The sequence below is a fragment of the Suncus etruscus genome, chromosome 10 (assembly GCF_024139225.1).
Source record: "Suncus etruscus isolate mSunEtr1 chromosome 10, mSunEtr1.pri.cur, whole genome shotgun sequence".
Classification (NCBI taxonomy): Eukaryota; Metazoa; Chordata; class Mammalia; order Eulipotyphla; family Soricidae; genus Suncus; species Suncus etruscus.
The window spans coordinates 27,910,066-27,925,641 of record NC_064857.1 but is presented as its reverse complement, the minus strand read 5'-3'; the positions used below and the strand labels follow the sequence as shown (position 1 = coordinate 27,925,641).

The window sequence follows — 15,576 nt, the reverse complement described above, 5'->3', positions numbered from 1 at the left end:
TCTTACAACCTTAGGTATGTGCCTTTCTATAAATAGTGGGAAAGACTTCTCCAGGCATGAGGGACCTCTCCTGAGGAGATAATAATTTAAAAGAAAATACTTATGAGAAAAGCTATATCCATAGCTGTTTTGTTTAGGGGCTGCATTTAGCAACACTTAGAGCTTACCCCTGGATCTATGATTGATATTACTTCTGGTGGTGCTCAGGGGGATCCCAGATATGTGGTACCAGATATCAAATTCAGGTAGTCACATGCAAGGCAAATGTCTTATCTGTTGTACTATATTTGACCCCACCCCTAACTGGTTTTGACATAGATACTTAAGACAATTCTTTACCATCCATGGTAGATTGTTCCTAATTCCACCTAACCCTCTACTGTTCTCAGTTAACCTGTGAATAACCAGGATTATCAAGCTTGAGTGCCTAAGCCAGGTCTCAGATGGCTTTCTCAGCCAGAATTGCTGCAGTGATCCACTGGCCATCACAGATAACAAAGCACTATCTCTCCTGTGGCCAATCTTGCTATCTAACATGGAATTTCCTGAGTTTATTAGCTACAATGACCCCAATTCCTAAAAATAAACTAAGATCAGGTAACCTTGCAACTACAGTGATTGTTCAGATGGCTAACTAACCAATGGAATCTCTGCTTTGTCTCCTTGGGGAATATTTTGCACCTCTAAGATCCAGGCCTTTCAAAAACCCATTGATTAGGAAATTTGGGATTGGAAAGCAAGCACCCTCCAAAAAAAGGCAGTGGGATTAATATTACATCAGTTTTCCAAGGCTACTGTAATAAATTATCATAAAATAGATAGTTTAGCCCAATAGAAATATATTGAATTGTAGTTTTTCGAGGTTTTAAATCAAGGTATTTATTGACTGCGTTCCTTTAAAGGCTGAAGAGTCCTTTCTTGCTTCTTTTGCTTCTGATAATTAGCAGTAATTCTTGGCGCCCTGTGGCTTGTTGACAGGGTGGTTACAATCTGCCTCTGTCTGTGCCTGTCCAAGTTTCCTCATCTTATAAGACAACAAGTCATAGTTTTCTGCCCATTTGAATTCTAGTCTGAAATCCTTTTACTTTGATTATGCCTGAAAATAATTTCAAAATGTGGCTGCCAACAAATGTGAAGCACAGTCACTTCCTGTTCCCAGTCTTAGCTGCTGGACTCATATATTCTGCCTCAGAGGGCTATGGCATCATTAAAAGTTCTCAGTGTACACATTATGTACTGAGAATGACATCATTTTCAATGCTGTTCAATGTTAATTCAGTTTCACTCTATGCTGGAGTGGCATATGGCATTTTTTTCCTAGTAAAGTGCTGCAGAGTCCCTCATCACCATATTTGATGGTAGTTTTTGTGTTGTTGTTTTGTTTTGTTTGGGGCCATACCCAGTGATGATCAGGGATTACTCTTGGCTATGTTCTCAGAAATCGCTCCTAGCTTGGGGGATTGAATCAAGGTCCATTCTGGATCAGACGTGTGCAAGGCAAAACACTCTACTGCTGCGCTATCACTCTGGCCCTTGATGGTAGTTTTTGTTCTTGGAAAGGACACGTAAAGTCCTCCTAACTATATATAATATATGTATATATGCAAAATATATACATATACAGATAGATATACAAAACATGTGTATATAATATATATGTGTGTATATATAGACACATTTGTTTTTATTTATGATCAAAGTGAGTTACCTAAAATGGTTGCTCCCTACTTTAACCACTTTAAGAAGTGGTTATTTCCTCAGGGCTGGTATATAGTACAGTGGTTAGAGCAAATGCTAACTTAGACCCCCATACCCCATGGCCTCCTGAGTCTCACAACTATAGCCAAAAAGCCCCTAACCATTGCTGGAGTGGTCCTAGTGACCCCAAACACTGGATGTAGTAGCCTTGGTAGACTCTAATACCACCAGGTCATACTCAGCAAATAATTAAAATTATATAAATAGTGCACCATGTTTTATTTTAAGAAAAATGATATGGTCTGTTGCAAACATTATTATTTTCTTAGTTAATTTCATTTGTGTTTTTCTTCCTGAATGATTCTTAGATTTCTTTAAAAATATAAGTCTTCTAATCTTTCCCTTTGGTTTAAACTATGGTATTTATAATCAAAATGCTAAATAGGTTTTTTTAGAAGGAAGGAACTGTTCCCAGAATTGAAATATCCTAAATATTGAGTCAGTAGTAAGACATAGGCACTTACCTTTCTTAACAGACAGACATCATTCCCACATGTTGATAATAGGGCACAGACAAAACTTGGCCATATGGTTCTGAGAAATTGTGAATATGTAAGGGTAATACCTTATTTAACTAATAAATCTTTGTGGTATCAGAAGATGTTAATTCAAAATGAATCTTACATTATATGCTTACCTTCCCATTAGCTTTTTTCCCGAAAAAATGTGTTTTGAGTAGAAATATAGGTGACTTTTAGTTTTAAGTTAACTTACTTTTAATGTTCTAATTATTTATTGCATTTTTTCTTTTCTTTTTTTAAATTACCTAAGTTTAATGGAATGTCTTAGAAGTAAAACTAACAAACCGAAATTGTATTTTAAATATGGCCTTTAGTTAAGTGCTATAAAATAAATTGAAGATTTATTCAACCGAGTATAATAATAATGCTTTTAAAAAATGGTTTGTTATATGCGTGGAAACTAAGAAAACAATATAAGAAAATCCCCCCCCCAAAAAAACTTGAAAGATAGACCAAACAGTACTTTATTTTATATTTCAGTTCTTTTTATTTGTTTTGTTTTGTACATTTTTGGGGTATGTTTATTTTGGGGCCATACCCTGTGCCGTTTTATTCTAGCTCTGCTCAAGGATCACTCCTAGTAAGGCTTGGAATCATAGATAGTGCTGGGGACCAAACCCAGGTAATTTTGCTCTGCTTAATAAATTTGCTGATAACTAAAACTAATACTAATAAAATAAGTAGCTAATAAGATAGACATGTGGAGAAAATGTGTTATAATAATATATTTACTTGTTTACATAGCGCTGGAGAGCATGGAAGGATATTATTATAGAGACAATATTTCAGTGGAAGAATTTCAAGCCCAAATAAATGCTGCCTCTCTGGAAAAGGTGAAACAATATAACCAGAAACTCAGGTCTGTATCTTTCAATATTTGAATATATTTGTGTTCATGTTTTACCAGAGCACATGAATAGAATTTTTATGTCACTCATTATATTGGCTAATATTAATTTTGATATATAGTCTACTTGCAAAGGGTTCAGTATTTAAACTAGTATCTTGTATAGGATTTTTTAAGTAATTAAATTAACCAACATGTATAAGACGTTAATTTTAAGTTTTTGAATAAGATATAAAGAAGAGTTGGCGTGCTTTTTGTACTATTTCCAGGAAAATTAGGTACCCAAGGAAGTTGAATGTATTAATAAAATTAATTAACTAATTAATAAAATTAATTAAGATGCTTCAATTACTATTAAAAGATGAACATTCTGACACTCAGAAAAGGCTTGTTTAACATGAAAATGCATGTATTTAATTTTTTAAAGTACCAAGTAGTATGTACATTTTACTGTTTTTTCTTTTAAACATAATTTTACTAGTATGATAATAAATGGCAAGCAAAATAAAGTAATAAATAAAGGGGAAATAAGTAAAGGGGAAACGTTCTTATAATTTTGAGGTTGATATTTCAAAAAACTTATAGCAAATATGTCTCTTATAAATTACTGTTAACAAATCACTACTAAGGAGTCAGAGTGGTAGTCCATGCGATAGGGCATTTGCGTTTCACCTGCTGACCTAGGACAGAACGCAGTTTGATCCCCAGGCGTCCCATATGGTCCCCCAAGCCAGGAGCAATTTCTGAGCACACAGCCAGGAATAAGCCCTGAGCATCACTGGGTATGGCCCAAAAACCAAACCAAACAAACAAACAAAAACCAGAAAACAAATCACTACTAAGAATCACTAGTAAATACCAGGGCTGTGGTTCAGTGGTAGAGTGTGTGAAGTGCTAGGTTGAATCCTATCATCAACCTCCAATCTCTCCTAAATTACAAACAAATTGTCCTATTTATTTAAACATTATTTTTGTTTTAACGTAATCCATAGTAATTTAAAAATAATATACTGACTTTTAAAATTTGGTTTGTAATATGATTAAACAGTTCTCATACTGAGAGTTGTTTCTTGTGATCATATGTCTACTATATGTAGACTTTCTTTAACTACTAGAGTTCAGTCTCTATAACTCTACCATTTTCATACCTTTTCCTATACCCAGAGTCTTTATTTCATTACATTATTTTATTATTTTATAAATCTCTCATCTTCAAAATCTTCACTATTTTGTTACCTATTTGGGGGGCCTCCCAAGTGGTTCTCGGAACTGGCAATTAGCCTACTGAACCTCTAAAGGCCTTAGCAAAGAGATTATATAGTTAGTTGGGTTTTGAGAACTACCATCTTCATTCACAAAGTGTGGTCAGATTGTGGATTGCTTTCCCACTGTGAACTTTACAATCTGAAACTATTTATTAAATATTATTGGTGTGACTCATTTAGAGAAAGAAAAGCATGATTTGGGCCGGAGAGATAGCATGGAGGTAAGGCATTTGCCTTCATGCAGGAGGTCATCGGTTCGAATCCAGGCGTCCCATATGGTCCCCCGTGCCTGCCAGGAGCAATTTATGAGCCTGGAGTCAGGAATAACCCCTGAGCACTGCCGGGTGTGACCCAAAAACCACACACACACAAAAAAAAAAAAAAAAAGAAAAGCATGATTTAGTAGCAAAATGAAGTCCTCCTCTTATCCTGGTGCCTCTTCTTTCTTGGGGTGTGAACTGCAGTGTAGAAATAAATGGTCCTTCTATGTCACAAAGAGGACCCTGTTGCCAGTCTGCCTCAGTTTTATGGGACTCTGGCTGGGCAGAGCCTGGCTGGGATGTCTGGAAGACCGTTCCCCTTGTCCTGGTCCTTCTCTTTTCCTTGGATTCAATAACTTGAGTGCAAAAAAGATCTTATTAGTCAAAATATGACTGAAGCTCAATAAAAATTTAAAAAAAGAAAAAAATTTATAAAACATTCCTCTTTATAAACAATATATTTGATATAAGTTGAAAGAAGGTATTTTGTTTATAGGAATCTTAGTGCAACCAATTTTGATCAAATTATAATTAACTGGGAAATATTTAGGCAGAAGTATATACTGTATTTTCCAGCGTATGACGACTTTTGAAACAAAAAAAAGTCAACGGAAAATCGGGTGTCGTCTTATACGCCGAGTATATCCCGAAAAATATTTCAATATGCCGCTAAACGAAATTTGTCTGAATATTGCCACAAAATGAATTTTCCAACTTGATCCTGCACCAATCACTGCAAGGCTGCTCGGACCGCCTCTCTAACTCAGCCAATCCAAGCAGGCTTTTGATGCATGCAAATTAGACAATGTTCTGGACCCGAATCTACACTGTCAAAAGTCTGCTTGGCCAGAGTCAGAGAGGAAGTCTATTACAGTAGAAACTTTGAACCTTTGCTTGTTGTGATTGGATCACTGTGGTACATATAGTTGCAGCACAGGAACATTCTGTCTGATACAGTGAATACAGGCCTAAACCTATGTTTTAACTGCAAAATTAGGGGGTCGTCTTATATGCCCGCAGGCAAATATGGTATGTTAATTGTTTAATGTTTGCCATACAGACAAAATTTGATATATATCAAAATATCTATAATTTGATAAATACATTGACAATATCCTCTATAGTTGTGTCATATCTGTACCTCTAAGGGAAGTCAATGGCAATGAGTTTGTTCTGAGAAAAGACAAGTATGAAGGTTAGCATAAAAACTTATGGCCATTGTATGTCTTTAAGTCTTAACAATCAAACATGAGGACACAATAGTGGACGCAGGCTTTTCATTCATTTGTATGTCCTCAGAACATATCTCTAGCTCCATCTTTCTTCCCCCAGTTTTCAATTTATTTATACAGGTTTTTCATTGCTTGGATAGCAGTTATCCTAGTTTTTAAGTGGAAAATTTGAGTGATTTCACTAGTGAGGAACTGTAGAAATACCTTAAATCTACAAGAGTACAGAGTTAATAAAAGCCAAGAGAAAAATATGACTGAATTGAAGTGGATGTTGGGTGTGTGTTGGTGGTAGGGATAAGAGCTTTATTTAAAATATGCATAATACCTTTACCCTTCCATTGTTTCTCTATAAATGTAGCTTTTTGATTTATGAGGTAATATGATTTTCTTTTAAGTGAACTGGAAACATTCCAGATATACATTTATCTCCTCTATAGTAGTGTTATTTTTGTTTTACATTTTGACATTCAGCTGAATTCCATGTTTTATACCTTATGATGCATTTATATTTTCATTTCTTTATGACTAGCTATAAACTAAAATTGAATTAAATTTCTTTTTGTTTTTAGATTAAGAGCACAGTTTTCAGAGCTGTAAATTTTGTTTTCCATGAAAGGTGATTTTTCAATACCAGGAGAAAAACAACTAAATTACCCAGAATTTGAATTTGCTTATAATTCTATAAAAGTTTTTAGTCTTCTTTCCTACTTATGAGATATAGCAAGAATCTAAAATATGTAATGCTTAAGAACTGAATACCACCTAACACAAAACTGAAGGAACTGCTGATTATTGCATGTTTATTCAACAGATCCTACCTTTAAAACAAGTCACAGGGGCAATGCTTTACATTCAAAGAATTAGTAAATAAGATAGAGGCCTGACGTATTAGACTTTTACCCCAGTTTATTACTTTTCTCCTCTTCAAACAAAACCACATAACTTGAACTATCTACTCCTGTCTCCCAATTAGAGGGGGAAATAAAGGAGGCAATAGGACCAAACAGGTGTAAGACTACGAAGTAATAGGATAGGTACAGAGGGGACCACATATTCTAGCAGCCCTGGGGGTGAGGGAAGAGGATATGGGAGGGAGGACAAAAACGGAGGAGTAGGGAAGACAAACCGGTGATGGGAATCCCCCCTGATTTTATGTAAATATGTACCTAAAATATTATTGTCAACAATATGTAAGCCACTATGATCAAAATAAAAATTATGTTAAAAAAAGATAGAGGCCTGAGAAATTTTTATGTATTTTTTTAATTTTTGATCAAAGTGGGTTACATATCTTTCACAGTAATATTTTAGGGACATATTCACATTGAATCAGGGGAATTTTGTCTGTATGGCAAACATTAAACAAAATTGTTACTAAGATATTACAACATTTTAGAAAATTATGTAGAAAAATTTGAAGATAAAAACATGTGTAATGAGAGAAATCGTTTTAATAGGGTTTGGGATGAAAGATAGGTGAGGGTTTCTGAAATGAATTAACTGAGGAAGTGACATTTATGCAGGTCTTTAAAAAAATAGGTGGTGCTTAGAGAAGGAGTGGAAAGTGATATATGAAAGAGGTCGTATTTTCTAACATGAAAGTTGTGTGGGTATTATGGGAATCCTAAAGAAAAAAAGAAATTATGACATGTAATTCAGACTGAATTCTAGAGAAAGAGGATAACAAAAGTAGAAGAGCAAACAGAATCAATATGCCTTGCTTTGCCTTAGTTCTCCTCCTTTATACCAGGTGACACCAAGAACACATTTAGCTCTGTTTCTCTTTGCCTAAAGAGTATAATGATTCAGAAGCCCTTTCAAATTTATCTTCCTGCAGAAACCTCTTATTCATAACACCAGCTGCAATTTATACCTCTCTTTCAAACTGAAAAATCCCCTTGATTTTGTTGGTTTTTGTGGGGGGTTATGCTTTATTTGCTTAACTCAATACACGTGAAAGCTACTGGGTTTTCTACTGTGTTTGGTATATAAAAAGTGCCAGACAGATAATTGACTTGAATTAGAAATAAGATTAACTGCACTATATTAGTCTCCTATTTTTGTAGTTGTTGGTAAATGTATTCTGTTCTCCGTCCTACCTTATTTTAATTGCAGAAAATTCTGATCATTTGAACGGTACAGATGCTGACTCTGTTGGAAACCTCTTTCAAAAAATGTATCAGCATAGCCAAGGCTCATGAATTTCACATAAGACCAAATCAGATAAAATTGAAATTATAGTGAAACTTTGGTAGCAATGTACTTCTTGATTTTAAAAAATAAAATCATTCTATTAAATGTTGTCATAATTATTATCTGAGGATATATTATAAATGCTTACATTATGCATGTCAAGTTATTTTATTTATCTTGGATGTGCTTATTCTTGTACAAATTTATACATATTTACCCTTGTAAATTGTAGCTATATCTTATTTTTATTTAAAGATATTTTTAATATATTCTTTAGATAAAAGTAAAATTAGGGTAAAATTGCATAAATGAGTTTACGGATTTTTAAAAAGATACTTATCAAGAAGTATATATGCAAAATGACAAGTGAAAGCAGATAATATTATCTTTTGGGAAACTTTTTTTAAAGATATCACCTCTATCTCTAAGTGAAGAAAATTTATTGTTTTCACTAAAGATGTGGGAAGATCCAAAATATTTCTGCTCAAAATTTTCTTTGGGATTAATGAGAGCTGGAATCACAGAGAAAATAAGTATGCCTTGAAGAATGAGTTAGAAAAGTAACAGTAAGTGAGGAAAAATTGTTAGTGCTTATGAAAGCAAGATTGATTTTTATTTTTAACTCTGCTGACTTTTCTAGTGCATCACAAGGACAATCAGTCTTAAAAATGCATATTCCAAGCATCCTAGTGATGCTCTTTCAGTGCAACTTTTTTCCTTTTACCTTTGTTCAGTTCTTTCTGCTGACATTTCAGACTTCTTTTAATTTGGCAGATAAATCATAGTAAGTGAGCAAATGATTAAAAATTATTTCTCCAAATCTTCAGCTCTATTCTAGTTAGGGAATTTAGCTGAACCTAGAGTTTTTGCTAGAAAAGATACAATTGTGACTTACAAGAAATAAAGGTTTACTAAAAAAAAAACTTTTTTTTTGTTTTGTTTTATTTTTTTGGACCACACCCGGTGACACTCGGGGTTACTCCTGGCTCTGTGCTCAGAAATTGCCCCTGGCTCAGGGAACCATATGGGACGCTAGGGATTGAACCCAGGTCTGTCCTGAGTTGGCCATGTGTAAGGCAAACGCTCTACTGCTATCAATCCAACCCCTAAAAATAATCTTGATTTATGTGAATAAGAGAACTTTTTTCTTTTTAAAGTTTTTGGGTCACATCAGTGGTGCTTAGGACTTACTCCTGATTGCACTCAGAGGTCAGAGTCCACTTTTGATGTTGCTCAGGGGACCATATAGGTGCCAGACGTAGAGCCTAGAATGGTTGTATGCAAGGCAGACACTCTACTCACTGTATTATTCAACAGTCCCAAGAATAAAACTTGTATTAGCTATACATCTTTAACAGGACAGAAATCTATACTATATTTAGTCAAATTTGTGATATCTATAATTTAGGGAGCAAGGTAAAATTTTTTGCCTGTTTTCTCTTTGTTTTAGCCAGAATAACTAATTTCAGTAGCTTTGCCCCATCTTTACCCATTCCTGACACAATTCATGATCCAAGCCTCATGAAATGAAGCTGACGTATCTTTTCAGTTATTTTATTCATATTCTTTTTAGGTCTAATTGTAATATTCATTATTTTATGCTTCTTATCCTTTGTGTTTCTATTTCTTATTTTACTGTGCTTTTTTTTTACTTTTGTCAATAAAATACGTACAAATAAATGAGTAATGAATGATTATGTTATAAATGCCCCAACACTGGGACAAATAAACCAAGACACCAAAAATATAAATGGTGATGGTTTCCTAACTGACATTAAGATGACTTCAGCAGACTAGTGGGTTTGGATGTCCATTTTGAGTGTCTTTCTGATACTCCCCCTCTGTTTGGCACACTATTCTTATGCTCTAGAGCATTTCTTTTGTCCTTAAATACAACAACAGAAATGTACATAAATTTGGTTGATACATAGACACATGAGACAATATGCCCTTCAGGATCTTAAAAGAAGCAGAGTCAAGGTTAGGTAAGATGGTACTTTGACATACTCCACTGAACTCCGTGGAATAGATAACAGGATGCTGAGCAAATGCAGAGCAGAGCACTTAGGAAAGTCAGAAGCATTCAAGACAGAGCCGTATTGAAACTTGCCAATAGAGGACCAAGTGAAGAAGGAGATAAAGGTATGTTAGTATGAAGTAATAGCAAAAGTATGTGGAATCATGATTGGTGATCAGGATCAAAGGAAATCAGTAGAGGTGATTGAGATCAGACCATGAAACAAAGATCCCAGTGGAGACCCTAGAAATCTGTAGGAAATATAATTTGCTGTAAGGTTTTCAACAGTGTATAGATAGATAACTGCTTTTAAAAGAAAACCATTGAAGTACTGTAATTTCTAATATTGATAGTGATGGTTTTGTGCAAACATCATTCCTGCACTACACTCAAATGGTCAATGGCCTTTCAGCAAGTTCTCAAAGGCTGTCCCTTTTGCTTATCTTCCCCTCCCTCAATATCAGTTTTGTGGACCAACTTTCTATTTCTGATGACTTTGGTCACATGTTATTCCCTTACTGTATTTCTTTAAATTCCACTTATGAGAGAACTCATCCTGTACCTGTTTCCATCTGACTAACATCATTCAGCATGATATCCTCTAGTTTTATCCAAGTATTTGTAAATTACATGATTTTATCGCTTCTCACAACTACAAAATGTTCAACTGTGTATATATAACACTTCTTTATTCATTGATCCAGAGTTGGATATTTGGGTTATTTTTATATCTTGGTTCCTGTACTTAGTGTTGTGATGAACAAAGGTGTGCGTCTATCTTTTGACATGAAATGTCTGTGTATGTGTGTAGGGGGGTGTGGATTGCTACCAAGAAGTGGTATCATTGGATCATATGGAAGTTCAATTTTTAGTATATTGAGAATTATTCATATTAATGATGCATTTTAAACCAAACTGCCTGGGTGATAGATACCACTGTTCACAAATTAGGTCAAAAACAAGACAAGAGTCTAGACTCTATTGGAAAAAATATTGAAACAACTTAGCCAAGTGGTAATAAAAATGAATTGCAGTGACAATTATAGGAGAAGGAGGTAGGAAAGGGTAAATTTAGTATTGGGTCAATAATTGGATAACAGATGGAAATTAGACTTCTGTGGTAATTATAGTGTATCATAAATAGATGTAAAAATGTACTTTTCTATTTTTTAAACAGTACTTAGCAGGCAGATATGATTGGGTAGAAAAGTACATATTTTAGAAACACTTAAGAGGAAAGGGAAATATATTTTCTATTAAATGCATACTGTTCAGGAGTTAGAGACCTATGGGAATGGACAATTTGGTCATTAGCTGATATAGTGATGAAAAGGAAAGAGAACACCTTTGGAATAGGGAGTGACAAGGTACTGAATTAAATTGGATTTAAGGTGTGGACTTGGCATTCTAAAGCTCCATTGATTAAACTGAAGTCATTAAAAGAGGTTACAGTTGAAATAAAAATAATTCTGAGATTTCCCAAATGGTAGTACTCACACTTAAAGAGTTCAGTGAATTTCTCTGACAAATGACAACTACTGAACTTAGAGTAAAACTATACTTCTAGCTCCAATGCATGTACTTTATTAAAATTCTAACGTACTCCTTCAAAAATGGTAAATAAAACCAATAATTAAGTGTGGGGTTTGGGGAAATTATTTAATTCAATGTTAAAATATTTTAAATAATATTTAAGTGAAAAATGAGAATTCCAAAGAATCTTAAAGTACATATAGATTAAGCTGGGGGGAAATAAACTCTTCAAATAATGTTCATAAAGTGGTCACCGGAGTATCCCCTTTCAGTACAACGCACAGAAGATCACCAATAGAACCTGGAAGCAATATATAGAATCTTCAATTAATGGCTCCTTTCTGCCAAAAGAAAGTCAGTACCTTGAGTTTTATGATTTCTATAGTTGTACTATAAGGCATTCATACTAAATAAATTTAATTTACCTGTTTTTAAAAATTATCATATAGGGGGGCCGGAGCGGTGGCACAAGCAATAAGTAGTGCATTTGCCTCGCATGTGCTGACCTAGGAAGGACCGCGGTTCAATCCCCCGGCATCCCATATCATCCCCCAAACCAGGAGTGATTTCTGAGCACATAGCCAGGAGTAACCCCTGAGCGTCACCTGATGTGGCCCAAAGAAAACAAAAAAAAATTATGATAAAGTAGCCAAAGACATAGTTGAGCAGGTAGCAGCCATCTTGCATGTGGTCAGCCCATTTTGGTTCCTAACATCCATATGGACCTGTAGCCAGTCATGAGTGACTTCTAGGTGAATAACCAGGAGTAACTTCTGAGTAACAATAAGTGAGGCCCATAGGCCAAAATTTCAAAAAAAAAAAAAAAAAAACCTTGATGTAAGTGTAATTTCATAATACACATATATTTTTTATGGCTAGGCACTTACATTCGAAATTGTATTTATACGATATATCCTCATGATATTTAGAACAATGTTTTATCTGTTTTTATGGTTGAACATAATTCAAGTCATTGTGCAAATATACCATAATTTATTTTACTAGTATCTGGTAGATGGATCATTAAATATACTTTTACTATCAGTAGTTATGCTTTTAATAATATTATTATATCAGGGCAGGAAGTGACTCAGAGAGATGGTACACAGACATTAATGCATGATTTCTGTGTTCAGTCCCCAATTCTGAACATATCTGATCATTAAAGCAGGATTAGTCCCCAAACCCCACTAAGGAGGTCCAAAAAGAAAAAGAAATAAAAAAATTTAATTTCTAGGTGCAGATATAATATTGTTTTGTCATTTTCTACTATATTTGATGATACCAAACTGCTTCTCTAAGTGAGTGTGCCTGATAGCAGAAGAATTTCTGTTGTTTGATTTTCTTAACAATTTTTTATTTATAATAGAGGTAACATGGGCTTACATCACTGTTTAGATTTGAGGAATCTTCTAGGCTTGTTTCAACAATACTAATCATTGTAGAATAAAACCAATCTCTAGTAGATTGATATGTTGAAGCTATTTCTTTTTTCCCATATAAACTACTTTATTTAAAGGCCATATTTCCTAGAGTTGGGCATACTACTTTTGTTTCCAGATCAGTGAAAGTGGAGCTATTAAGAAAAATGTAAAAGAAAAGAAAAGAAGAAGAGTACAGCAGCAAGAAATTTTGTGAAAATCATTCTATTTCGCAATGACATCATTTAAACCATTAAGTAAAAAGTTTTAGTAAGCTCTTGTTTTAGTTGATCATTCTGATACGTCTTTTGTTTCTAGCATTAGGGGGCTTCAATAGCATCAAATTTACAGTATTATTAAGGGATGTAAGTATTAAAAACATTGGAGTTGTAGCATAGTCCTGTAATTTCAAGCACTGCTTTCTGGCTTTTTGTGGGGCTTATTTTTGGCTGCCATGTCTTCTGGAAGTGTAAGAAGTTGGGGCTTGTATTTACACTCACTCCAAAAAAAGTCTTGATGGTATCAGCCCAAATAATGGCATACCTGGAGTTTTGGTCTGTCTGATTTGTGTCTCTGCAAAAAACTGTAGATGAGTAGTGAAACTGGGCCTAAAGCTATTTTTAACCAAAATTCAATGAATTAGGGATAAATACTATCAACTTCTCTAATTTAATGAATAAAGTTAAACCATCAATTATAAAAAATTTCATTGGAAGTCAAAATGAAACACTGTTAATAAAAATGATTGTGTTTTCCCACTTTCCAATATATTGGTTTATTTTTTATTGTTACTGTTGTTGTTGTCATATGTAGGGGTCACATATTTTTGTGACATCAGAAATCATAACAGAAGTGTTGGAATTGCACTTAGCAAGATGGGGCAACAACACACGTAAAACTTATTGTTTTGCACATTCATCAGGGCCTTTACCATGGTGACACATCTAGGTCCTTTGGCATCAAGTCCTTATATAAAGCTGCACATCTATTGAATGACATGGGCTAGGGAATGGAGAGTTTAAAGTAAAATGCTAGTGAGAGCTATAACTTGGCCCTTTTTATGTATTTGTACGTTCCCTACAGGGAAAGAAACTGAAAAGAGATATAGCAGACTCTAAAGGAGGAACCGAATCTAGTCTTGTGTCTGGGTAAAAAAATGCTATTGACAAAAGCAATAGAGGCGAGTCACACTAGTAGAAAAAGCCAGCATTGTTTCTGTTTTCTCATAAAGAAAACCTGCTAAAGAAAATGTCATACCTCATGTGCATTAAGTGCAAATTCCCCAAGGAAAGGAGTTTTTTCTGTGTTCATTGCCATTATTTTAGACATGGATCATTGCTTTTTACCTGAATAAGTGCTGAAATATATTTAGTGAAGTAATTGATTCAGAGTATTGAGAACTTGTCCATATGTCCAGAAAATCATAGTGTAGGCTTAGTATTTATTTTTATTACTCATGTTTCTAGTGTTGAATAATACAAGTTTTTAGGATGTTTCCGATGCAGTGACCTGAGGTTCATGCACACTATTGTGAAACCTGCACACACATTTACTTATAATACTACTCAACTGATAATCAAACTCCTGTTTGTTGTGGTGCTTACACACATGTCCACTAGTAGTCACACACTCCTAACTGCAGTGCTCAAGTAGCATTTTTTTTTAAAGATGGGGTGACCTCTTTTTTAGTTGCAGTCACACACACACACACACACACACACACACACACACACACACACACACACACTGTTTGTGCAACTAGAAATTGCTTCAGCATCAGATCTACCAGACACAAACAGAAGACCTGCCAGGATCAGCACATGCTGTAAGAAAAGAGATTAAACTCAGGACCTGATGCTTGCAAAGCAGGCACTTTTAACTATGAGCAATGTTTTAAGTCTCTTAAGGAGAAAAAACATTTACCTCTTAACTCTACTCTGATTCAGTATAGCAGGTTGCCAAAAAAGAGAAAAAATTAACAGAAAAGAGAAACTAGTTTTGTGTTTGCCCCATCCTCACTTGTTCCCTCATCTCTTCCCTTGGCAGCCCCTTTCTCTATTCCATCTTCCTTTAATTTTCTAGTTCATCATTCTTTTTTTTTTCTTTTTGATTTTTGGTTTTTGGGTCACATCTGGCAACGCTCAAGGTTTACTCCCGGCTCTAGGCTCAGAAATCGCTCCTGGAAGGCTAAGGGACCATATAGGATGCCGAGATTTGAATCACCGACCTTCTGCATGCAAGGCAAATGCATTACCTTCATGCTATCTCTCTGGCCCCTTTAGTTTATCATTCTTATTGTGTCTTCCTTGCCTTTTTTATTAGCCTCTTTTCCTCTTTTCCCTCTGTCTTTTTTTCTTTTTTATTTTTTACCTTTCATTCTTAGTTCATTCATCTACTGTTAGTATCTATTGAAGTAATTTTGTCATTTTCCACTTTCCTCTCTCTCCTGGGACTAGGTTGTTTTGCACTCTTTTCTGGTGCCTAAGATTCTTCTTACACCACAAAGAATCTTTATTCTCTTTGCTTAGT

The 15,576-nt window shown here is 34.6% G+C and overlaps 1 protein-coding gene across 1 annotated transcript in view; it reads left to right on the top strand.

Moving 5' to 3' along the window:
* Nucleotides 1–15,576, top strand: part of PREX2 (phosphatidylinositol-3,4,5-trisphosphate dependent Rac exchange factor 2) — a 304,551-nt gene that overhangs the window by 244,699 nt on the left and 44,276 nt on the right. The window contains exon 35 of the mRNA XM_049781797.1: nt 3,024–3,138. Coding sequence (XP_049637754.1) covers nt 3,024–3,138 — 115 coding nt within the window. The remainder of the gene's footprint in view (nt 1–3,023; nt 3,139–15,576) is intronic.